Source organism: Manis javanica, chromosome 8, assembly GCF_040802235.1.
Source record: "Manis javanica isolate MJ-LG chromosome 8, MJ_LKY, whole genome shotgun sequence".
NCBI lineage: Eukaryota > Metazoa > Chordata > Mammalia > Pholidota > Manidae > Manis > Manis javanica.
The window spans coordinates 73,691,425-73,714,540 of record NC_133163.1 but is presented as its reverse complement, the minus strand read 5'-3'; the positions used below and the strand labels follow the sequence as shown (position 1 = coordinate 73,714,540).

The following is a 23,116-nucleotide window of genomic DNA, read 5'->3' as shown; positions in this document are numbered from 1 at the left end:
TACTGAAAGGTCCCCACTCCCACCCCCACCCCATGCATCCCACTTCCTGACTCTGCCTGTACTCAGGGCTAGAAAGGAATTGATACTATGGATGGCCAAGGGGAGGCCGCCTCCCACCCCCACCATGCAGCCTCCTGGCTTGGGCTTCCTCCTCCCCTGCCTCCCTTCTACCTTTCATCAAATTCAGCAGCTATTTGAGGTACCAAGCAGGCACTGTGGGGGAACACAGATGCACAGGTGATACCGAGCAATCCCGAAATCCCAGGCTGCCCCAGGACTGTGGCCTCCCTGGGGAAGCAGCAGTGTCCCAGCAAGGACTATCTGAGGGAGGAAGGGGAAAGAGCCTGAGCCAGGCGGGGCCCTCCTACCACTGACAGGATTGCGGCAGGGAGATGCTGCTGCCCTCCGGTGGCAATGAGCTGCCCTGCAACTCAGACCACGTGATTTCTGAGAACAGGCGTCCCTGGAGAAGAACTGAAACTTAGGGTGGGGACCGTAGAAAGGGGCGGAGAGATCCGGAAGCTGCCTAACCTGGAGCTGAGCTGAGGTCAGCTGAGCCCTGGGACAGCCTGCACAGCAGCTCAGGTAAGATCAGCCAAGAATCGGCTGTCAGCTTGGATCTAGGACTAGAAGGCCCGGTGGGGTTGGAGATGAGGCCAGGCTCCTGGGGGCCCTTCTGTGAGACTGAGGAACAGGAGGCCTGTAAGCAAGGAGCAAGAGTTTGGGCCTGAGTAAGAGACTGACCAGAGTCCAGTGTCCCCAGCCCTATAGGCAAAGGACAGGAGAATCTGCTGCTGGGTTTGGGGAAGGAATCTCCCCAGCCCCGGCTGACTCTTGTTGCTTGCCTTCCGGCCCTGCCCACTTACGTTGCAGCTCTGCCCCTGCCCCCACCTACCCCACTCCCTGCCCCACCTACCCCTGGGGCAAGCAGAGGTGAGGGATGGGAGTCAAAGGATAGGTTGTGGGGTTGGGAGAGTAAAAAAGGGTCAATCAGTGATCCCAGTAGCAGATACTGCCTCTACAAATGTTTGGGGATCCAGATAGGGCCTCTTACCAGGAACACCACCAAGGGAATTCTACTCCAGACACCTGAAAAAAATTTTTTTTTTTCAGACCAGTGCCAAGGTTTCCTTTGAGATGTCACAGTTTAGGATGTTAAAGCACTTCTTGTAATTTCTACTGATGGCAGAGACAAAACAATTCAGCCTCAGAGAATCCTGAGATATGTCTAGAGGTGAAAGGCAGATGGGATCTCTGGGGGCTTTGTTAGAATCCAATCCCCATGGCCAGGATCTCAGCAGATGTTCCCTTCCAAAGTGTCATTTCTATTGATGCTTCCTGCTGCTCTTATCCCCAGGATGGCATCAGGCAGGGCACGCAGCACCCGAAAGCTCCGGAACTGGGTGGTGGAGCAACTGGAGAGCGGGCTCTTCCCAGGGGTGTGCTGGTATGATGCAGCGAAGACAATGTTCCAGATTCCCTGGAAGCACGCAGGCAAGCAGGACTTCCGGGAGGATCAGGATGCTGCTTTCTTCAAGGTGAAAGGGCTTGGTTACTAGACCCTCTGAGGGATGGAGTAGACACTACTAGCATTCTTACCCTAAAGGGGTTGTGACTGCCTCGGTTTCAGATAAAGGGGAGATTGGCAGCATGCAGAATGGAAGCACACGTGTTATTAAGGATTTCAAGACAGCACAGCTGAGCATAAACCTTAGCACAGGCCCCTCTGTGTGAGTGCTCAGGCTGCACGTTTGTGAAGCCAGCCCTAGTAGAGGATCAGATGGGGTCTATAACACTGCTCTTTTTCACTTCTAGGCCTGGGCAATGTTTAAGGGAAAGTACAAGGAGGGGGATGCAGAAGGCCCTGCTATCTGGAAGACTCGTCTGCGCTGTGCCCTCAACAAGAGTCCTGAATTTGAGGAGGTTCCTGAGAATGGCCATAGGGATGGGGCTGAGCCTTACAAGGTGTACCGGCTGCTGCCACCAGGAACCCTCCCTGGTGGGTGTCCTGTTGCCCAGCCACGCCTAGAGTGAGCACACTGGGGAGGATGGGTGGAGATAGGAGCCCTCCACTCCCAGAGGGTGGTGGGCCTCCTCTAGGCCCCTCAGGCAGAGTGCTGTCCCAGGTTCCCTGGCCCAGGACTGCCTGTCCTTTCACTGCTTCCAGTCTTTTCCCTACCCTCTACCCCCACTGACAACACTGACCTTTCTCTCCCCATCCACAATATTCCATAGCCCAGCCAGAGACCCAGAAATCACCATTAAAGCGACCCCACAGTTCTGTGTCCTCAGAGAGGGAAGGTTCCACAAAGAACTGCACACTCAGTCCCTCCTCACTCCAGGACCCCCTCAGAAAGGTGAGATCTGGGGAGGGGGCTGGAGGGCAGGACAGTAACGGGAAGAGCAGGCCAACGACGGACACTGTGTCTGCAGGAGGAGGTGGGGGCCAGTGGGGAAGCAGGCCATTCAGACTCTGGGAGCAGCAGGAGCAGCCTGGAGCCTCGGGAAGGTACCAGTACCCCTGCCTCCTGTCATCCCCGTGCTGTACCCTCAGCCCTTGGGCTCCCTGAAACCACTCAGAATGATGTGCCTCTGCCTCTCTTCCAGGTACAGACACACCTGAGGCCCCTTTCCAAGGAGATCAGGTGTCCCTGGAGCTTCTGCCTCCTCCAGACTCAGGTACTTGGCATTTCTGACTCATCTCTGCTCTGTGTCCCCCCAGGTAGCCTTCCTGTGGCTGTACACACATTATTTTAATCTGCCAGGGCTTGCAGCAAACTGGGCCCAGCTTTCCCAGAACTGAGGCACTGGTGTCTAGGCAGTGCACCTGGCCAGACTCCAGACTCAAAACAGCTTCTCAGAAATAGCCCCTGCTTTGAGACATTGATTTATGTGGGGTAAGCAGAGGCCCAACCTCTGGGACTTCCTGTAAACTCTAAGACCGTGGACATTAACCCCGGAGGCCTCAGTGGGCATCTGTGTATTAGCTACTCTCCTGAATGACTGGAAAGTCTGACAGGAAGTCCCCTGGCTGTGAGGGTGAGGGGAATGAGGATGAGGAGGGAGGGTACCTTCACTGTCCTCAGAAGGCCCAGCTGCTGCCCCTACCCCACAGCCTGCCTTATCCTTCCCACTGCCTGCCTGGCTTCCCTCTCAGGGCCTTACATTTCTCACCAGCTAGATGAGGATGCTGGGTTTGCAAGGAGCCCTCTTTGTTTCTCCAGAACCTCGTGCTGACCAGGTGGGCCTCTGGGAAGAGGCACTGGTGCAGCTGGCCGATCTCTGTCCGCAGACTACTCGCTGTTGCTTACCTTCATCTACAATGGGCACGTGGTGGGGGAGGCCCAGGTGCAGAGCCTGGACTGCCGCCTTGTGGCTGAGCCCTTGGGCTCCCAGTGCGGAATGGAGCAGGTGGTATTTCCCAAGCCTGGTCCACAAGAGCCTACCCAGCGCCTGCTCAGCCAACTCAAGAGAGGTGTCCTGGTGGCCAGCAACTCCCGAGGCCTCTTCGTCCAGCGTCTTTGCCCTATCCCCATCTCCTGGAACGCGCCCTACTCCCCTCCTGGTCCAGGCCCGCATCTGCTGCCCAGCAACAAGTGCGTGGAGCTTTTTAGAACTGCCTACTTCTGCAGAGGTGAGGCTGCTCCAGCTCAGTGCCTGAGCCCCTGCCCCCCTATGTATTAGTACCCACCCCCTGGCGCAACTTGGTGGGCCCTGCCACCCCCGGGTGCTCCCCCAAGTAGATCCTCCGTCACAGCCCAGGCATGGCCCCCCTCCACTTGTATGGTGCACAACTTGTGAGGACCTGTGCTCAGCTCTGGCAAGCTGCCCCCATCTTTCCCCAGTCAAGGCCATAGCAGATGAAGCTCTATGGTGGCACCCAGAACATGAGTGTCACATCTTGGGGAGCACCACCACATGGAAGCATACAGTAATCCTGGGAAGTGTACCCTGTGGCCCTCTTCTACATACACACGTGCACTCATGGCTATCCACATGTTCAGGAGAGCTGGTGCATGTCACACTCCAGGCTACTAGGGGCTCCTCTCCCATCTGCTCTGGAAGGGATTCCACTCCCTGCCTCCATTGAACTCTAAATCTGACCTTGGGAGTGAAGGCTTGAATATAGTGGCCACAAAGCATGAATGTTCCCTGGGCCATGGCTGCTCCAGCATAGGGAGGGTGCTCGTGAGCAGGCAACAGGTGTGGATGCATCTGTGTTAGCAACCAGTGCTCTAAACCCTCCCAGCAGAGAGCTTTTCCAGCTACATAATAATCAGCCACCTCTAAATACTCATACTGGAGGAAGGGGCACTTTCCTGTTTGTGCATGCCTATGCACAAGTAGCAGCTTAAATCCCAGCATTTCTGGCTTGAGGCAACAGCTCACAACCCTGCCACCCTGCCACGCCTGCTCTGGCCTTGGTCTTCAAGTAGCCCCACACCCACCTGCTATCTCTGGGATGGGCTTGTCCCTATACCCTCCCTGCCTGTAGTCCCTCTTCTCTTTTTTTTTTCCTTCCAGCCCTCTACCCTTTCTCTTTCAGACTTGGCCAAGTACTCCCAGGGCCTGGGCCCACCACCCAAGTTCCAGGTAACACTGAATTTCTGGGAGGAGAACCCTGGCCCCAGCCACACCCCACAGAGTCTTATCACAGTGCAGGTGAGTTCGGGGCAGGGGAAGAATAGCATGCTTGTTGTGGGGGGAGGCAGGGGTGCCAGGAAAAGGGGCCTATTGGAGTAGCTCCTGGGGCAAAAGCCTGCCTCTGTATGCTCATGGTACCCTCTTGCCACACAGATGGAGCAGGCCTTTGCCCGACATTTACTGGAGGAGACACCGGAGGAGCAGGCAGCCACTCTGTCCCTGGTGCAGAGCCTGGGGGACCCACCTTCCTCCCCTCCTCTCTCTTCCTCCTATCTTTGAAAGACACTCATTCTCCACGCTATTGACCTGCCTCACTGGGTGATAATTCTCAGTGGTTGTCAGTGATAGTTACATCCTTGAACTCCTCGTGTACCCTGGCTGGTGGGGAACTCAACAGTTTTTATGACTTATCTTTTTTTTTAAATTTTGAAGCCCTCTATATTCCTCTTTGATTTCTGAGGAACTGAATTGGGAAAGTCCAAATGGTGTGAACTCAGGGGACTCTTCCCCAACCCCAAAGCCAAGCACTTTATATTTCTTCTTAGATTTCACTAAGGATTTACAATAAAATTTTACTGAAGAGGAATCAGCATCTTATTTGTTGGGAGAAAAGGTAGCAAGGGTCACAGGGAGATGATGGAGATATAACATGAGAACACAGCACTCCGGCTCTCTTCCTGCTGACATCTCCAGGCCCCTTTCCTCCCCTCCCCAGGTTCTGGCTAGAAAGCTGCCAGGGCTGTGGGTTCTCGGCTTGGCTCTCTGTACCTTCTAGGCAACCAGGATTGGGGAGAGGGTCGGGGCCAGCCACGAAGAGGGTCCCTGGGCCTACAGCCCCTGTAGCTACTAACTTTACATTGGAAAATCTGGCTCCACAGTTCTTGGCTAGATGACCCTGCTTTGGGCCTTCACAATAGGCCTCTGGTCTAAATAAGCAGGAGAACCTGAAGTTGACCTGGAACTATGAGGCCAGAGGCCTTGGGACCTGGGAGGGAAGGAGAACTCAGAGGGAAGAGCTGCTGCACCTTGTGTGCTTGGGGCCAACCAGGTCCTGGTGCCTAACCTCCCAGCACAGTGCTGTCCTCGCAACTGAAGGGTACTCCCTAACTGGTGCCTCACTCTATAAGTCCCACAAAACACCCTGCCTAGACTGCTGTGTCACCAATGCTATGTTCACTGAGATATGAGGGCTCCAAATCAGCTGACATTCTCCCTTACTCCTGTGTTTATCTTGTTACCAAACTGGAAGTTCTTCCTTCACAAGGCCACTTGTCATCCTGCCTCTGTACACTCACTTCCACTAGACTAGTTCAGACCTAAGTCACAGCTTATCTAACTGCCACAGCCTCCAGCATTGTCTTCCCTATATATGATGGCAGAATGGAGGAAAAGGGCCTCTCAGGCCAGACTTCTTCCTATCATGTCACTTTTATGAGCCTCCTGTGGCTCACTTACAGGGTCAAATCTAGATGCCTAGATCCTTGAGGATCTTCCTGCTGTCTCACTTGACAAATATCAGTGATGCTTTTGAGTCTTTCTACCTCCTTGGACCTTCTCTTTAGTCTTGCTCAGTATCCTGAGAACCCAAACAGGCGTCTCTACGAGCAGCAGAGAAATCAGCCACTGAGGGCACAAGTACACCAGCCCTGTTAGGCGCTTAATTTGCTGAAACCCTTGCTGAACTTCTTTGTACCTGCTAACTCCTTGACTTCCATTTGCTCTCACACCCTGCATCCAATCCATCAGCAAATCTCATCATTATTCTTTCAGAATCTGTCCAGAATCTGTTTCCTTCTTCCACCCCCACCCACCCCCAATACTTGGAAACCAGCTGCCATCATTTGTCATACCTCTTCCAGCTTTCATTCATTTCTTTTCTGCTTTCACTCTTGTCCACCTTCAGCTGATTTTCAGGAGTAAATCTCTTAATATGTAAATTGCACTATGTCATTCTTCTGCTCAAACCCTCCATTGGCTCTTGACTCAGAGTAAAAGCCCAAATCCTTACAATAGCCTCTAAGATCCTTGCAATGTGGCCTCTATCCTCCTCGTTAACCTCATACCTCTTGCCATTCTTCTCCAGGCTTATTGAACCCACCAAACACATTTCTGCCTCAGGACCCTTGCACTTGCTGGTTCTTTTGTCTAAAATACTCTTTCTTTAGGTAGGCAAGTGACTTGCCTTCTCTCTTTCAGAGCAGGTTTCCCTGTGAACCCAACCTAAATAGTAGCTTCACTACTTTTTCTTTTCCTATGCCTCATTTTTCTTCATAGCTCTGATCACTTCTTGTACTTTTTTGCCTACTTCTCATTTCTCTCCCCTACTCCATAAGAATAGGGACTTATTTTGTTCATTGCTATATCCCAGTGGCCAGAGGAGTGCTGGCACATAGTAGGCATGTAATAAATAATTGTTGAATGGATGGATGGATGAATAAATTACCGTATCCCTTGCCCATTTCCTAAACTAAATTCTAAACACTTTAAGGACAGGTATCCCTATGTTATCATCTTTGTGCCCCATTGTAAATACTTAAAAATGTTGACATTTATGTCATATAGAAGCCAATGTAGTCAAGCACAGTAGAATAAGTATTGGGAACATTGGAATTCAAGAGAGCAGAGCTATCAGCCAGGCTGTCACTAAGAAGCTGTGTGGTCTGGGAGAAACAGTCTTTATGGGCCTCTGTTCTCCATTTGTAAAGGTAAGGCTTGGACTAGGTTTTGAAATCTCTTTCAGCCTTGACATTCCATGGTTTTAAATTCAGGGCGAGTGTACATTCATTTGACAAATGTTTACTGCAATAAGAGCTGAGTCTCTTAAGAGGCAGAACATGCCCTGGACTCACAGTTGGAAGGGCATTCTAGGCCAAAGAAATGCTGTGTAAAGGCAGGGAGCATGGGGACAAGGGGTATTTGTAACTACAGCCATACAACTTTAATTTTACACAAAGAATTGAGACAAACGGCTTTGGCATATAGAGAAGTGTTCCCTGCATCCAACAAAGGTAAGGTCTGTTAAAGCCAGGAGGACACTCATAACTGGAAAACAGCCTGTTGGGGGATGCCCACAACCTCAGTTGTTTAGGTTTAGGAAATGACCCAACAAGCCCCGTCACTGCTTCCTGTGAGATCTGACTTCTTGCCCATCGACCTGTGGGGGGCTCCAAGGCCACCTCAAGCTGGTGGCCCCAAGCCAGCCTTACATCGTTTCTACCTCCAGCTGCCGACAGGCCCTAGGCTGGACACAAAGATGAATCAATCAATTGATAATTGGTGGGATTTGGGGAAAAGGGAAGGTCTAACCGCAGGTCAGGTGCCCCAAACCGGGCAGGAGAAGTTGCCCTCGGCATGACCCTACCACCCCTACTAGTTGAAGGGCCCTTGTTACCAAGCCCGCTGCCGGGCAGAGGCTGGGATTTGCTCCCCGCTCATTGGCCCGCAGAGCAGGGCCTCTCCGAGGAATACTTGTTACCAGAAGGAGAACGAGAGTCCATTGGTCAAGACACCTTACAATGGGGCAGCGCGCAGGGTTCTTCCTATTGGTTTGCTGCCTGACGCGGGACATTCCTGTTGCTTCAACACCAGGCAGGCTACTTGGCGTCCTGGAACCCGCGCTCCCGAGCCCACCCCGTTCCCCATTGGCTGTTTCTGGGGGCCTACTGAGGAGCGAGGCTTAGAGCACCAGGGTGCGCACTCCCTGCCGTGGGACCAAGTGCCGCCGGAGGGCGCCACGACCGGGACTGCAGGGGCCGAGACTGAGCGCAAAGGCCCAGGGCCCCCGCATCTCTACGGAGGAAACCCGTTCTCCCTCGGGACCTGGTCTGGGTCACAGCGTGGGCCTTCATTCCAAGAGCTCTGCATCTCCAACCTGGAAACCAACTCGGAAGGCTCCAGTAAGTTCGAAGTACTCACGGGGCGTGCAAACCCACCCAGGGGCGACGGAGAGGCGCGTCCCAACTACTGTGTATGCAATCTGCGTCTCCATTTACTTCTCCCCTAAATCGTTTATTCTCCAGTTTGCATTTGGCATTCTATGTCCACCTGACACGCCACCTGTCCAAACCCTTCTCACCAACGGTGTTGGGAACTCCCGTGCCCTAAAGAATTTGGATTGAGATCCGAATAGAGCAGTGGTGAAGGCGAAGGTGAAACCCCAGAGAAACGATGTTCTACTATCCCAACGTGCTTCAGCGCCACACCGGCTGCTTCGCCACCATCTGGTAGGGGCCAGGCCGGGTGGGCGTACCAAACGGGGGCCCACGGACCCCAGCCTGACGCTCCTCTTCCCCCTCCAGGCTGGCGGCGACGCGCGGCAGCCGCTTGGTGAAGCGCGAATACCTAAAGGTGAACGTGGTGAAGACTTGGTAAGGCCCAGAAAAGGGAGGAATGGCCTGGTATCAGGGTTAGGGGATGATTTGGGGTGGGCAAGATTGTGGGGTTGATCCGTAGCAGGGCGGTCATCAAGGCGCGTGTTCCCCCAGCGAGGAAATCCTCAATTATGTGCTGGTGCGAGTGCAACCCCCGCTGCCTGGCCTGCCGCGGCCCCGCTTCTCCCTCTACCTTTCAGCCCAGCTCCAGATCGGCGTGATCCGCGTTTACTTTCAACAATGCCAGTACCTCGTAGGTAAGGCTGGGAAGGCTCTAAGATGGGGCAGAGCTGAGTGGCCCTTGGCTAGGCTGGCTCTCTACCTTGCTTTCCCTGCCCACAGAGGACATCCAGCACATCTTGGAGCGTTTACACCGTGCCCAGCTGCAGATGCGCATTGATATGGTAGAGGCTGACCTGTGAGTTGCCCCCCTGGGCCTGGGACCACCCAGCCTTGGCTAAGGAACCTCTCTGCTTCACCTCAGCCCATCTCAGCCTCAGTCCACAACAGCCCAAATTCTTTCTCAGACCCAACCTGCTGCTTCCTAACCACCTGGACTTGATGGAAACCCTGGAAGATGCTCCAGACCCCTTTTTTGGGATGATATCTGTGGATCCCATACTTCCCAGTCCCTTCAATATCCCTCAGGTAGGGCTCAATCCCCTGGGACACCTCAGACTGATTTCACAATGCATACAGAGACTGCTGACACTGGGGTGAGTGGAAGGGAGCCTGCCACAGCTCTGCCCCTCAGGAGTTAGTGCAGAGGAATGGTCTTGATGGACCCATCCAGACAAAACTACTCCACTTACCTATTCAGAGCCAACCTAGAAGCAGCTCTTGTCCCCACTTATTTCCACAGTTCCCACAGCCAAGGCCCTAATCCAGGCACCTGTCCTTTGGCATTGGGTTTCCCTTCTCTATCAGTTCCTAATGCCCCACAATTTAGAAAGTGTTATTCCCTTCCTTCAAAGCACTTCCAGGAGTTCCCCACTGCAAAAAGAATACTAGAATTTAGAGTTTTCCATACCCCAGTCCAGACCTAGCCATTGTCAGACATCTCTCAGCATATCCCCTGGGCATTTTTCATTTCCAAACACTAGTCTGATCCATATATCCTAATGATGCTACATTCATTTGTTTGGTTATGTTGTTTCCCTAGCCCATAATGGTCACTGCTCATTCTCTACCAGTTAAGACCTACATTTCCTTACAGACCTGGCTCAAATACTACCCTTTTCCACTGACTTTATCCCACTCCCAGCCAGAATCCAATGTTGTTCTGGAACACAGCACATCACTAGGGCCTTATTTTATCCTTGTGTTGACTCTTGCTGAGGTCATATACAAACTTGTCTCCCCCCCTAGACCATACCAATCTTTCCTGTACCCTCTGTCCCCCATAAGTTGACTAAGGATGCAATGCTTCTCACAAAGACAAAATGACAGAGGCTAGATAATTGAGGGGGCTGACAGCAGGAATGGGAAGAGAGGGGAACAGATGGCAAGTGGGTTCACTGCATAGTGATGCCGATGCCCCAAGAATTAGGCATGATGGGGTATTACTGTCCATTGTCTGAATGAGGGTGTGAAAAGTGGGAAAGCAGTGGCTGAAGCTTAATCCTGTTGTTTGTCCCCAATCCCTCCCCAAAGATTCGACACCTCTTGGAGGCTGCAACCCCAGAGAGAATCCCTAAAGAGCCTAGGAAACCAGGTGAGTAGAGAGTCTTCTTTCTGGCAAGAGAAAAAGGAAGGCCTAAGAACTGAAATGACAATCTTTGAGCTTCTCTTAAGAGACGGCTCTGAGCAGAGGTCTTTATGTCTGTAATCCCATCATTGTCTCCCAATAGTCCTATGAGGTCAGAATTTTCATCCTCATTTTACAGTTGAGGAAACTAGGCCCATAGTTGTTAAGCAACGTAACCAGGGTCAGATTGCCAGTGACCGGCTGGGCCTCACTAGAACCTGGGTTGACCTGAGTCCATGTGGGAACTTGGAAAGCAGCAGGGAGGCTGGTGTGACTTCCCTGCCCCTCCAGAAAGGATCCTGGTCACTGTGCTGTCTCCCGAGGCCATCACCATCCAGGAGGCGGAGCCCATACACATGCTGCAGATTGAGGTGAGTTGTGCCCCTGCACAGTCTGAGGCCTGAGGTCTGCTTTCTATAGCCTAGCTCCCCTTGCATCTACCTACTTCTCCCTGCCCAGAGTCCCGCCTTCTCCGTCACCATTTCCAGACTCCCTGCCCCTGGCACTTGAGCACCCAGTGGAGCTTGCTCAGCCCAGCCCTGTAGCATGCCTCCTGGATCTTACTTTCCTTTTTTAGAAATGGAATTGAGTACCCTCTCCTTGCTCTTCCCCTCTCAACAGGGTGAACAGGACCTCCCAGAGGTCAGCCGCCGAGACCTTGACCTACTGATCGCTGAGGAAGATGAGGCTCTCCTGTTAGAGGAACGTCGTAGGGCCCACCTAGCACCAGACGGTCAGGCCCCTGGCATTGACAACCTGGGCCTGTGCAGTGCCCCCCCTCTCCTCTTCTGCACACTGAGCCCTGATCCTCTCTCTGCAGAGACCAAGGAGGAGCCCCGGGCCCCAGAGGGAAACACCATAGTTCCCCCACTCTCGCCTCTAGCTCTTGCACAGTAAGGGTAGGAACCCTTGGGCCAGTTAGGGGGTTATTGCTGGGACGATGACCTAATTTCTTTTACCCTTCTTTCCTCAGAGTGGAAGGGGCAATAGAGCCACTTCCAGGCCAATTGCTAGCCCCTGAAGAACTCAGGCTGGCAGGCTGGGAGCCCGGGGCCCCACTTACTGGTGAGCACCTACCAGGCCGGGGGGGGGGCCTTGCCAGGGCCACTTGCATAGCTGCTGCAGGCAAGGGCCCTGTATTCCAACTTGCTGAAGGGAGGCTCTCTAGCTTCTTGTCTGGGTGGCCATGAGGGCAAAGGGTGTGGGGCAGAGCCAGGACCTGAAGTGTTGTTGCAGAGGTGACCCCTCCTCAAGAGCTGCGTCCACCAGCCCCACTCAGCCTAGAGGTGAGTAGCACACTTCACCAGCAACCCCTGCCTGCTTCCACTCTCCTCCTCAGCCAGTTGTTCATTTGTATTTGGCTTCTCCAAGCCCTGCACCACTGCTGGGCCTTTGTGCAAATTAGTAAAAGGTGCCCCTGGCCACACCCCATTTTATCCAACTTGCCTTCTCAAACAGGGGTGGTAGGTGCAAACTTGCAGAGGCCCTGCCCAAGCTTTCCCAAGGCACCTCTGGGGGGCAGGAGTGTGAGGCCTGTTTGCTGTCAGGATGACAGGAAAAGGAGTAACGGGTAACCTTGCTCCCACCTCCCGTCCTTAATCAGCGGAGGAGGCCCCCAGTCTTCCCAACTCCTAGGAGTCCACCTGCTCGCCGCCGCCGCCAGTTATTGTTCTGGGACAAGGAGACTCAGATTTCCCGAGAGAAATTTCAGGAACAACTGCAAACCAGAGCCCATTGCTGGGAGTGTGTAAGTGCAGCCTTAGCTCTGCAGGGGATGGAGGGAGGCAGTGAGGGCCTGGGGCAGGTGCATGCAGGGCCTTGTAAACTCCTGGGGAGATGAGAGCATTTCCCAAAGTGCATGCATTAGGGAACTCTCCGTGTTCTTTGGTGACCCCAGTGAGCACATCCATGGATACCAGTTAAAAAAGTCCTACTTTTAATAGTCAGAGCAGGCAGGAGCAGGATGTTCAAAGGGTTGGACAGCCAGGCCTGGAACAAGGCACTGCAAAGAGGTGGGGAAGGGGTAGTGAGGAGTGGCTCCCTCCTCACGAGGCTTATGGCCTTCCCCCCATGCAGCCAATGGTGCAGCCTCCAGAAAGGACCACGAAAAGTCCTGCAGAGCTGTTTCGAACCCCAACTCACAGTAAGGAGTGGCAGGAGTTGGCACATGGCATCCTCTGAACCCATATTCCTCACACCACCAATCCTGTTCCCAATGCCCTCGTTTCCAGCGTGCTGGCTACCTCCAGAACTGCTGGCTCTCTGGACACACTGTGCCCAGCCACCCCCAAGAGCACAGGTCAGGAGACGAAGGCCACCCCAGGAGCCTGAGGAGGAGGCTGCTGAGAGGGAGGTAGCAGCTGAGGAAATAAGAAAGGCTGAAACTCCGAGTGATATTGAGGTAACCACACCCATCTTTCCTAGAGACCAGTTTGCTTTGCCAGAGCTCCAGCAGGCTGCCTTTTGCCAATAGGAGCCAGCAATGCCAGGTTCTGGGCACAGGACTGGGCTGTGTCCTGCCCCAGAGCCTAGGCTGGCTCATGGTGGGACTGCTTGACCCCTGCTCCAGGTGCTTATATACTGGGGGTCTTAGTTCTCTTTCTCCCACCCCCAGGTGCTGAGGGAGGCCCAGGAGCCCAGTGGACCCCTCATGCTGTCTTCAGGTAGGCACTGGGAAATGTAGACAGTGGGGGCCACCACCTGAACTACTGTTGCAGGCAACAGGTACCCCAAGTGTTGATGGTTTTAATCAGAGGGTGTGCTTAACATGAGGAATGAGAATTCTCTTCAGTTCTCCCACCTGGGTACTTTTAGCAACTCACTGCATAGCTCTGGCACCCAGTTCAACCAGGTGGCCCCAAGGTCCTGACCTCTCAAATGAGCAGCCCTACCAGGACCTCGCCTTCCCCCAACAGAGCTCTCCCTAGAAGCAGCTGAGGAAGAGAAGTCCCGCATCAGCCTCATCCCCCTGGAAGAACGGTGGTAAGCTGCCAGCCTGGGGGCACCCAGGCCTATAGCCCTCGCCAGGTCAGGAGACTGGCTGGGGTGGGCATGGCCCATCGCTGTTACAGCTGTCATGTTCCTTGTTCCACTTTACTTCCCATTCTAGGGCCTGGGCTGAGGCAGAGCAGCCAGAGCCCCCTGCTTTGCCCATGGTGCCTGAACTCCCTGAAGTACCCATGGAGATGCCTGTGGAGCTGCCCCCAGAGCCTGAGCTGCTCTCGCTGGAGGCCATGCACAGGTACCAGAGAGGGGTGCCTCATGAGGGAAGTCCAGGCTGGGGACTCAGCTAACAGTTCTTGATCTCTATAGGGCAGTGGCCCTGGAGCTGCAGGCCAACAGGAAGCCTGATTTCAGCAGCCTGGTATCACCTTGCAGCCCCCGCAGGATGGCTGCCCGGGTCTTCTACCTGCTCTTGGGTGAGTGTGGGCATGTGTGTGTGTGCATCTGTCTGTGGGGACACATGGGCCAGAGGCTACTCTAGGGACTTGCCCTAACTGGCTCTCTCCTCCCCTCTTGACCAGTGCTTGCAGCACAGAAGATTCTACGTGTGGAACAAGAGAAGCCATATGGGCGCCTCCTGATCCAGCCAGGGCCCCGATTCCACTATGGCTAGAGCCAATTTACAAAGCTGTTAGGAAACCAGCTACATTAAACTAGATCCTGGCCGCCTCATTTCTGAACACGCATCTCTGTGCTTTCTGCTCTGAGCTACTGTTCAAGCAGAAAATGAACTGCCTTTCTTACAGGATGATGTCATAACTCCATTTGTATTGTCCACAGCGTTAACAGATCCAACCCCAAAGGTGTCCCCATAAGGCAAGCAAGCAGGGCTGTGGGTGTGAGGCCCTGAATCATTGGTACTGTGTGAGCTGGAACTGGGCTGAGAGGTGGTCTTGGGGCCTGGGCAGGCTCGGTTCTCTTTGGCCTGGCTGTAGCCCACAGCCTAGGTGAGGCCCAGGACAGCCTGGAGTTCCTGAGCTTTGTCACCAGGCAATGAGCCTAGTGCAGAATGGAAGCTGTCGGTATGCTGTCTGGCCAAGAATGTCAGGAGCAGCAGCAGTGCAGCCTTGGTGTCTGGGTGGAGAGCGAAGAGGGAGAGATCCAGGGAGGACTGGCATCCCAACCCCTAGATGTCTCAGGACCTTGGAGCTCTGATGCTCCCTGCCTCCCTCTGGCTCTGCCCTCTCACCTGGTGGGATCTTGTTGTCAGCCAGAATGAGGCTATAGATACGCAGGAGCTCAGGGGCCACATCCCCAACCTGTGGGTAAAGAAGGGCTGACTTGGGAAGCAGCATCCTGGGCCCCAAGGATAGGGACCAAAAAGAGGCAAAGTCTCGTACTAGGGCTGTTTGAACCTGACACTGATTCACAGGCATCCAAAACAACTGTGGAGCATGAGAAGGACCCATGAGACATGGTAATAATTTTTTTGGAGGGGATGGCTTCAAAGTGATGGCCTCAAGACCAAAAGCAGCCCAGACATCCAGGAGCTCCACCAATACAATAGTTTCTAAAGATGCAAGACAGAGGTGATGCACACAGGGACCCTGGGACATGAATCCAAATCTAGCCACGGGGTGAAGACAAATCTCCCTCAGAAAGCAGAATAGCTGACTAGAATGGAAGGTAGGTGGCCCACAGGTACCCAGCCTCCTTCATGGAGTGCAGTATGAAAGAGCCCTGGTAAAGGACATCAGCCTAGGAAGTTCTGATTTCTGGCTCAGACCAGAGGGTAGAAATAGCCAGGGAGGATAGAGCTTCCCTAAGAAAAAATGCTATGTGGTAAGAGAAAGTCCCTCCTCTCCCACTACAGGCATGGCTGCCAATCCTGCAGACAAATATGAAAGCAAAAGAATATGTTATGTCAAAGGACAGCTTAAACTGTAACTGCATTTAGCCACAACTGACTCCAACTCTGCCTGTCACTGAGACTGGAGGACAAGCTCCCCTCTAAGGGCCGTGCAGCATCAAGGTTACCTGGTCAGGGCTGCTCTGGTGCAGGAAGCTGAAGAGGTGCCCTATGGTGACCCACTCCTCCAAGTCTTCCTTAAGGGGCAGGGCATGCAGCAGGGCAGCTAGCACCTGGACACACAGATGCCTCATGTACCACCCTGCACCCTTTTCAGCTTACTGGCCCTGCCTGATGCCCCCATTCCTCACCTGGGGCTCTGGTTTCCTTGTAGGACTGGCCATCAGCAGGCGGGCGAGTGCCCCACAGATGTTGTCACAGACACGGTCATGGCGCTCCCGCGCCAGGAGGGGCAACAGGAGCCCCAGCAGCTTGGGGAAGTGTCTGGTTCCACAGTCAAGGAATAGGCACCCAGGCAGACCTCTTGGATCTCTGAGCCCCAGGAATACTCTCCCAACCTCACCCCAGCCCCCTTCTGCTAGCCAAGGATACTCCTGGGCAGGGTGGCCCCCATGCTCTGCCAGCACACCCAGCCCGAAGATGGCATTGCTCCGCACCTCGGGGTCTACCTCCCGGGTGGAGCTCAACAGCACAGGGAGAAGCCGGGACACAAACTGGGCTGAGGCAGCACCCAGGGCCTGAATGGACTCTGCCAGCGTTCCCACTGCAAAGGACTTCTCTGCCACCGTGCATCCCTGTTTCTGGTGGGGAGAGGAGTGCAAGTCAGCCTAGGGACTGGGACAGAGTAGGAGGCTGGACATAGGGCACATGGGCAAAAAAAGTTTGAAGCCAGAGGAAATACTCACGGTCTTGCACAGCAACAATGGCAAGAAGGGGGCAAAGAAGGGGGCAAAGGCGTCTCCCCCGGCTGCAGCTGCCAGCACAGGGATGGCCTCACCAGCATGCTCTAGCAACATGGCGTCATATTCAGCCTGTGGGGCCAGGTCAGGGGCTAGAGAACCAGAGCCAGCTCTGCACCTGTGGACACCTCCCACCATGCTTGGCCACTCCTGCAGGCAGTCCACCACTGCCACAAAACAGGCCCTTTCCAGACTGGGCTTATTTAGGTCCAGCCTTTTCTTCTGGCTCCTACTCTTACCTATCAATCAATCCCACCTTGAATCCCCACCTCCAGGAAGCCTTCCCAGACTCCACTGTCTTGGTGGAAGCAGGGTTGCATCTTTTGGAGCCATTATGTGGCTCCCCCAGACCAAGCCCAAGTACACTGTCCACACCTGCCCTTGTGGGACTATCTGGACTGCCTAGTCCCAGTTTGCATCTGTAGCTCTTACCTGGTCCTCCTCCTCTTCCTCATCAGTGTCCTGACAGGCTATCTGCAGGAAGAGGGAGCTTGACAAAACCTTGGCTTGCCTGCCCCTTGTTTCCATGAGTCAGGGAAAGGGGTAGCTGCACCTGTAGCCTCTGAATCTCCCCATCTGAGGCCGGGCCACCATCTTACCCAGAAGCCCCTCTGGCCTACTCACCTTCTTCTGCAGCACAGCCTTGAGCATGTTGCAGAGCTCAGCAAGGCGCCCAGGGGGTTGCAGTGTGAGGGTCCCACAGCTGCGTAACACCCCAGTCAAGGCCTCCAGCACAGCCATTACCACCTGGCGCTCCCGCTCCCCACGCACTGCCTGCACATAGGATGGCACCACTCGGGCCAGGGCAGCCTGCAGAGCTGGGGACATTACTGGCTGATGTCCAGTCAGGCCCCGCCCCTCTCTTCCTTGCACCCAGCCCCAGCCTCCCATTCTCACCAGCAGTGTTGGGTTCTGAGGGGCAGCTTTGACAGGCCTTGTGCAGTGCACAGCAGAACTGACCCACCGCCTCATGGGCTGCTTTCCGCACATTCGGGTGAGGACACTGCAGATGAGGAGGGGCGGCTGTGCCTGCTGTGTGCAGGGCAAACATGGGGCCTGCAACCCTCAGACCCAAAGACTCTCTCACCTCCAGCAGTTTGAACACTTCTTCAAAGACACTTTCCATGTAGGGAAGGAAGGCCACACTGTGGACAAACACACGCCATATGCAAGGGGTTTGCAGGCAGGATTCTCAGGGCCAGGGAAAGGCTGATGCTCACCTGCTGTTCACAGAAATCTCCCCCAGTGCAGCACAGGCATCTTCCTTCTCATCGAAGAAGGCATTTTCCACGCTGTACCTAGAGTACAGTGCGGAAGCAGCAGTGCTCAGGCATCAGGAAGACTGTGCCCCACTGTGCCCTTGCCCAAGGCCAAGATACCTCTGAACAGAATGGCACCCCTCCGTACCCTGAGATCTCAGAGTCATCCTCCTCTTCCTCGTCCATGAGTTCCTCCTCTTCCTCCCCATCACTCTCATCATAAAACAGAAGGAAGGAGCTGCTTCCATCTTGCTGAGGCTGGACAGAGGATGCACAGGAGGGACTTTGGCTCAGCTGGGCCCAGAAGATGAATCACAACCCAGGGCTGGCCTTCCCTCACCAGCCAAGCCCACCATCTCCTCACCATAATGCCCTCAGTGGAACGCAGTGACAACAGCATGAGTGTGGTGATTTGTGGCAGGTGGAGTGCCAGACTCTCACCCATTAGCCCTGATAAGGCTGCAAACAGGCTGTACCTGGTGGAGTTAGATGGAAGCTGTATAATCTTGCCTGGTATAGCCAGACAGGGTGGGGGAACCCAGGGAAACCTATGGTCCAGGACCAGAAGACTGGGGTCTGGGGTAAGGGATGGGGATCCAGTGGCGGGACAGGGGCAAGTTGAGGGCTCACTCACGTGCAGCGCCGCAAGTCAGGGTCATCTACCTGGCCACACAGGCCCAGTCCCAGCTGGCAGCACTCCTCAGCCAGGGGCTTCATGGGATCCCCAACTGCTCGGGCCAGCACCCCTAGCGTCTCTGTGGCAACAAGGACTTGGTTAGCTCTGGGATATGGAACTGGGCCAGAAGTGTGCAGTGCCAAGGCCTGGTGGATCAAAGGTGGCACCTAGGGTGGAGGGTGATTCAGGAATCCCACCTACTCTGGTTTAGTGTCGGGAGTACCTTCTTTGATAAGAAGGAGGACACCTGTGCTCCCCTGGGGAACTGCTGTCTGTGAACAGGTGAGCATCAGCCCTTCCCTGGCCCTGGGAATACTGCCTGGGAACCCTTACTCACCCAGGCTCTGGATCCGCACAGGCTGAAGGTCCTCCTGGCCTGTCAACAGGAACTCCCGCAGGTGCTCCATAATGGTGGGGAAGTAGGGAAGCAGGGAGGCCTGAGCAGCCGTGGCTGCAGGATGGAAGCACAGAATCAGGGGCCAGGATCACCTGCCACAGGCTCTCTGGGTGAACCCGTGCCCTTGCCTCTGGCTACTTTCTTCTCACCAATGGCACCCAGGGCGCTCACAGCCAGCTCCTTGGCCCGGGAGCTGCTGGGGTTCCTCAGAGGCTGCAGCACACACTCCATCAACTCCAGAAGGTACGGCTGCACCTTAGGCCCTGTGAGAAAGGGCCTTCTCTACCAACCAACCCAGGTCTCCTACCCTCTGGGGGGCCACTTCCTTCTAGGTGATCCTCTCTGTGGCCCCACTACATCCCTCTCCCCATTGCAGACAGTTCAGGATGCGCCTTGCAGCCAAAGCTACAGTCACGTCCCCTTCCTTGCACCCCCAACTGCCATCACTACCTAGATTCTCCACGAAATTCTCCAGGGCATAGCAGGCCTTGGCCAGGTGGTGTGTGTGCCCAGGAGGCACTGACTTCAGGTAGGCGAGGAGCAGTGGCATCACCTCCCCTGAATAGCTGCTGATATGGGGCTAGAAAAAGAGTGAAGGGGCCCTGAGTCAACCTGACCACAGGGCACACACCTACATGCTAATGGCAGCAGGAATGCCTGAAGATTTGAGTTGAGATGAGTATCTGGGATGGGTGGGCACTCTGAAATGGTGGCTGCCCACATTCAACCTTCCTGACCTGTAGGTTCTCTGAGAACTGTCCCAGGGCAAAGAGAGCGGCACTGCGCACGACTTGCGATGGGTCCTCCAGGCCCTTGCACACAATTTGCAGCAGTGGGGGCAGCAATCTGGATGGAGCAGGACAAGATGACACAGTCTGAAGGCAGGACCCAAGAGCACTAGGCTGAGCCATTTTTTTGTTTTGTTTGTTTCCCCTGGGAAAACCAAGGCTTTCCCTGTTACCATATGGTAGATACCGCCTCCTTGTCACTACAGCTGGGGCAGCCATTAAACTTATCTTTCATACTTCTGAGAGTGGGAGGAAACGCTATTGACAATTGGGCTTGAATGACAGCATAGACCAGAACTACCATGGGCTGTGTGGTCCTCCTCCTCATGGCCCACCTTCTCTCCAGGACAGGGGAATAAACACCTTTGCCTGATGTGGTCACCAGCTCCATCAGACAGCACAGCCAGCACCAGGAGCCCAGCCTTGCGCTGGTATGGGCTCTGACTCCGCAAGGCCTCTTCCAGCATGGGCATCTAGGGGAACAGGAGGAACTCTCCTGAGATGCTGTTATGAGCCTGCCTATTCCTGGGGCAACAGACCCTCTATACCTACCAGGACCCAAAGGCCCTCAGCCTCAGGAATGCAGGCCGACCTGGGCATAGGGGTATCAGAAGGACAGAGCCACACTTACTAGAAGGGGACAGAGCTTCTCAGGGGGCAAATGCAGCGCCAGCATGTCCACAACCTATAAAAAGATAGATTTTGCTGGCTCCATCTCTGCCCTACAACTACTACCTAACACCCTGCCTGCCACCCCACCACCCCCATCCCACATCCCACCTGTACAGCAAAGTGCTTGGGAGTCTCCCCCACCAGCCCAATTTCCAGCTCTTCCTCCTCCAAATCCTGATCCTCAGGATCCAGCTGGCCTACAGGGGGCTCGGCAGCCATAATGGGGAAAAGGGTGTGCAACAAGGGTGGCAGGAGACGGTTCTTCAGCAAGGCCTTGAGAGGGAGGGTAGAATAGTGTCTCAGACTCTGCTCCCAAGATGGACTCATATTAAAAATTCCTGCCTTCCATGCCACAAAGGGGCCAGCAGGAGATTGCAGATCTCTAAGCCAGAAGCTGCGGTGTGGCCACACCAAATCTCAAATATCTTGGTTATGGTACTTTAGATACTTTAAGATGGACAGAAAGCCCCAGGAGTGAGAGGAGGGATGGAGATTTGGGGGCAGTGGGGGTGGTGGTGGTGGTGACATGCACCGCAGGATACTCACCTTGCTCTTGACTTTGATTAAGAAAGTGAGGCAGCAGAGAATACGCACACGTATCGTATCACCCAGGGACACGTTGCTAGCCACCTGCCCAGAGACTAACTTGAATCAGAGACAAGCAAGGAAACTCCCAGTAGGAGAGGGGCAGCAGGGGCAATGCCCACCCCAGGCTCACCTCCAGGAAGAAGGCAAGGACCTCAGAGAGGTGGGAGGTGATGATGGGCACGTGTGACTCCAGCAATTCATCCAGAGCCTCCACAGCCTCACAGGCCTTTGCCTGCCAGAGACACAAATCTTAGGGTTACACTCTTCTTCAGTAGACCAGCTGGATGCTCCTGCATGCTCCTTCCAACACAGCTATTGCCCAAATGTCCTCACCTCATCTACAGGGATCAGAATCTGCACTGCCACGATGACTTTGGGTACCAACATCCGTGCATGAGGCTACAGGACAGAAGGCATTATGCAACCTCATCTCAGACCCCAGAAGCTAACAGCTTCCTTGAAGCCTTTACATAGGAGGATCCCAGACACAGCCACCCACAGTATCCACCCTCAGTTGTCAGGAAGGACAAAAAGCAAGAGAAGAAGCGGACATAGTTCTGCATCTTGTGAGGGTGAGGACATGAAGGCCCAAGGACAGGGAGCCAGGGAAGCTGCGGGGCCACGTCTCACCACATCATCAGTGTCGAGATAAGGAGCCATGGTGGTCAGAGTGCGCAGGGAGTAGAAGAGGAGCCCAGGAGAGCCCACCTCACCAAGGGTCTCATTCAGAAGCTGAAGAAGCTCTTGGTGGTGAGGTTGGAAGGCTTCAGGTCGGGAGGTCACTATAACACTTAGCAGCAAAAGCCCCATCTGTCCAGGTGTGGGGATAAGAGGGAAAACCTTACATGGTCTGTCTGGCCTCTCAGTCCCTACCTCCCACCAACCATTTGATAGTACCTCTCTTTCTGGGATATGGGGGCTGTGGGTACTGTGCTGAAGAAGCTGCATGAGCTGAGGCCAGGCCTCCAGGCCTTCCTTTCGAAAAATGGTGGCTGAGAGCTGAGCCAGGCTAAGGCTCACAGAATGCCTGCAAACAGGAGAGATTCACCCCACCCAAATCCCCCTCCTTGGCCCTGCCCTATAGGGTGGCCAGGACAGAAACCTCCAGGTGTGGGCATAGGGCTTTTGCCAAGTTGGGATGCATAAGACAGCAGCTCAGAGAGACTAACCGCTCAGAGAGACCAACAGCAATGTGGGTATGTAACCTGGTGAGTTTGGCCTCACTCAGACTAAATTTCAGTTTCATATCTCTGACTCGGGTTTAGCAGAGCATCACAGACCATTCTTAAGAACTATAGTCTTCAACAGTCTCAGAATTGTGGCTCCACCCTTGGTCTAGAAGTGAAGTCCCTGCTCCCCAAGTCCCTGCCTGGAGTTGAAAAAGAAGTCAGAAACCCAGAGGGGGGGAATCTCAGCCTGGAGTCACTTAGGATCCCAGAATAAGAGGGGTAAATACTTACTCTGTTTCTCTCTGAAGGGCCGTCAGGACCAGGGACTTGAGCCTGGAACACAGGTGGCAGATGTTTGGTACTCAGCCTGCGCGAGTGCCGCCTCAGCCAACCCCGCCCCGGCCCCGCCCACCTCTCCTGAGGCTCTGGTGCGAGCCGTCGCCAGAGGCTGTTCAGTCGTCTGCGAATCAGCAGGGCCGCAAACTGGCGGATCTGCGAAGACAGAAAGCAGGCAGGTGAGGGTTGGCGCCGGATGTGTACCAGGCGGGCCGCAGCAGGCAGGAGCTGCTGGGGCTTGACCGGTGGCATTCGATGGGAAGCTCAGCGGGAAGGAGTCAGCCTCACCTGAGGGTCGGCTGCCGAGGCCAGAAGGTCGCACAGTGCGGACAGAGCGGCGGGGTCCCGAAGAGCGATCTGGAGCTGCTCAGTGGCCTGGAGGGAGTCTGGAGGTCACAGTTAGGCCTTTACCACAGCCTCCCGCCTGCCCCAGCCCGGTCCCGCTTGCCCCGTACCCGGCGGATGCGCTCGGTGTCCGGCAGCAGCAGCTCCCACAGGATCTGCTCCAGGCCGGCGGGTTCCATAGCAGCAGCGGAGCCAACGCTCCCCGGCCGGACAGCGGGTGGAAGGGACAACACGTGGAGGCTCCGAAACCCACTTCCGGCGGAAGGGGCGTTGCTCCGCGCGCCGGCCGTCCCCAGGGTAATTCAGCGATCTTCCCATTTCCGTTGGGCTTGAGCGCCGGCTGAACCGCGAAA

At 54.8% G+C, this 23,116-nt stretch overlaps 3 protein-coding genes across 13 annotated transcripts; 2 read left to right on the top strand and 1 right to left on the bottom strand.

The window, feature by feature from the left end:
- The first annotated feature begins 60 nt into the window (after positions 1-60).
- IRF9 (interferon regulatory factor 9) lies at positions 61-5,230 on the top strand. Of its 3 annotated transcripts, none has more exons than XR_001851741.3 (9): positions 61-585; positions 1,358-1,538; positions 1,816-1,999; positions 2,236-2,357; positions 2,434-2,509; positions 2,608-2,679; positions 3,225-3,634; positions 4,547-4,662; positions 4,798-5,230. XR_001851741.3 is itself a non-coding variant. In XM_017650833.3 (9 exons), exons 2-9 carry the CDS (start codon positions 1,359-1,361, stop codon positions 4,921-4,923), a joined length of 1,218 nt encoding a protein of 405 aa, XP_017506322.1. In that variant the 5' UTR covers positions 61-585; position 1,358; the 3' UTR covers positions 4,924-5,230. The 3 variants fall into 3 exon arrangements, 1 of the variants encoding a protein (XP_017506322.1); XM_017650833.3 differs by having other exon boundaries at positions 3,293-3,634; XR_012120596.1 differs by lacking the exon at positions 2,434-2,509 and having other exon boundaries at positions 1,816-2,030.
- On the bottom strand, positions 1,394-23,105 carry IPO4 (importin 4). 8 transcript variants are annotated; one of them, XM_073211446.1, is made up of 30 exons: positions 22,874-23,105; positions 22,707-22,793; positions 22,495-22,574; positions 22,374-22,415; positions 21,811-21,940; positions 21,544-21,723; positions 21,247-21,312; positions 21,044-21,145; positions 20,872-20,955; positions 20,434-20,598; positions 20,285-20,338; positions 20,017-20,126; positions 19,603-19,711; positions 19,316-19,445; positions 19,015-19,128; positions 18,806-18,919; positions 18,427-18,547; positions 18,157-18,268; positions 17,941-18,050; positions 17,754-17,831; positions 17,621-17,678; positions 17,431-17,536; positions 17,158-17,351; positions 16,966-17,007; positions 16,480-16,605; positions 16,166-16,374; positions 15,925-16,057; positions 15,742-15,846; positions 14,954-15,023; positions 12,675-12,763 (listed from the first exon to the last, which is right to left on the bottom strand). In XM_073211446.1, exons 1-30 carry the CDS (start codon positions 22,940-22,942, stop codon positions 12,729-12,731), a joined length of 3,135 nt encoding a protein of 1,044 aa, XP_073067547.1. In that variant the 5' UTR covers positions 22,943-23,105; the 3' UTR covers positions 12,675-12,728. The 8 variants fall into 8 exon arrangements, with proteins under 8 accessions (XP_073067549.1, XP_073067547.1, XP_073067548.1 ...); XM_017651036.3 differs by lacking the exon at positions 12,675-12,763 and adding an exon at positions 14,513-14,875; XM_017650972.3 differs by lacking the exon at positions 12,675-12,763 and adding an exon at positions 14,513-14,838 and having other exon boundaries at positions 22,874-22,957.
- On the top strand, positions 7,842-14,423 carry REC8 (REC8 meiotic recombination protein). 2 transcript variants are annotated; one of them, XM_017651669.3, is made up of 20 exons: positions 7,842-8,540; positions 8,664-8,867; positions 8,943-9,011; positions 9,129-9,271; positions 9,357-9,432; positions 9,542-9,662; positions 10,668-10,728; positions 11,053-11,132; positions 11,383-11,494; positions 11,582-11,654; positions 11,735-11,826; positions 11,998-12,047; positions 12,365-12,508; positions 12,838-12,904; positions 12,993-13,162; positions 13,376-13,424; positions 13,677-13,743; positions 13,871-14,002; positions 14,074-14,180; positions 14,286-14,423. In XM_017651669.3, the coding sequence occupies exons 2-20, from the start codon at positions 8,812-8,814 to the stop codon at positions 14,375-14,377; spliced, it is 1,761 nt and encodes a 586-aa protein (XP_017507158.1). In that variant the 5' UTR covers positions 7,842-8,540; positions 8,664-8,811; the 3' UTR covers positions 14,378-14,423. The 2 variants fall into 2 exon arrangements, with proteins under 2 accessions (XP_017507158.1, XP_073067554.1); XM_073211453.1 differs by having other exon boundaries at positions 11,383-11,654.
- Positions 23,106-23,116: the final 11 nt, after the last annotated feature.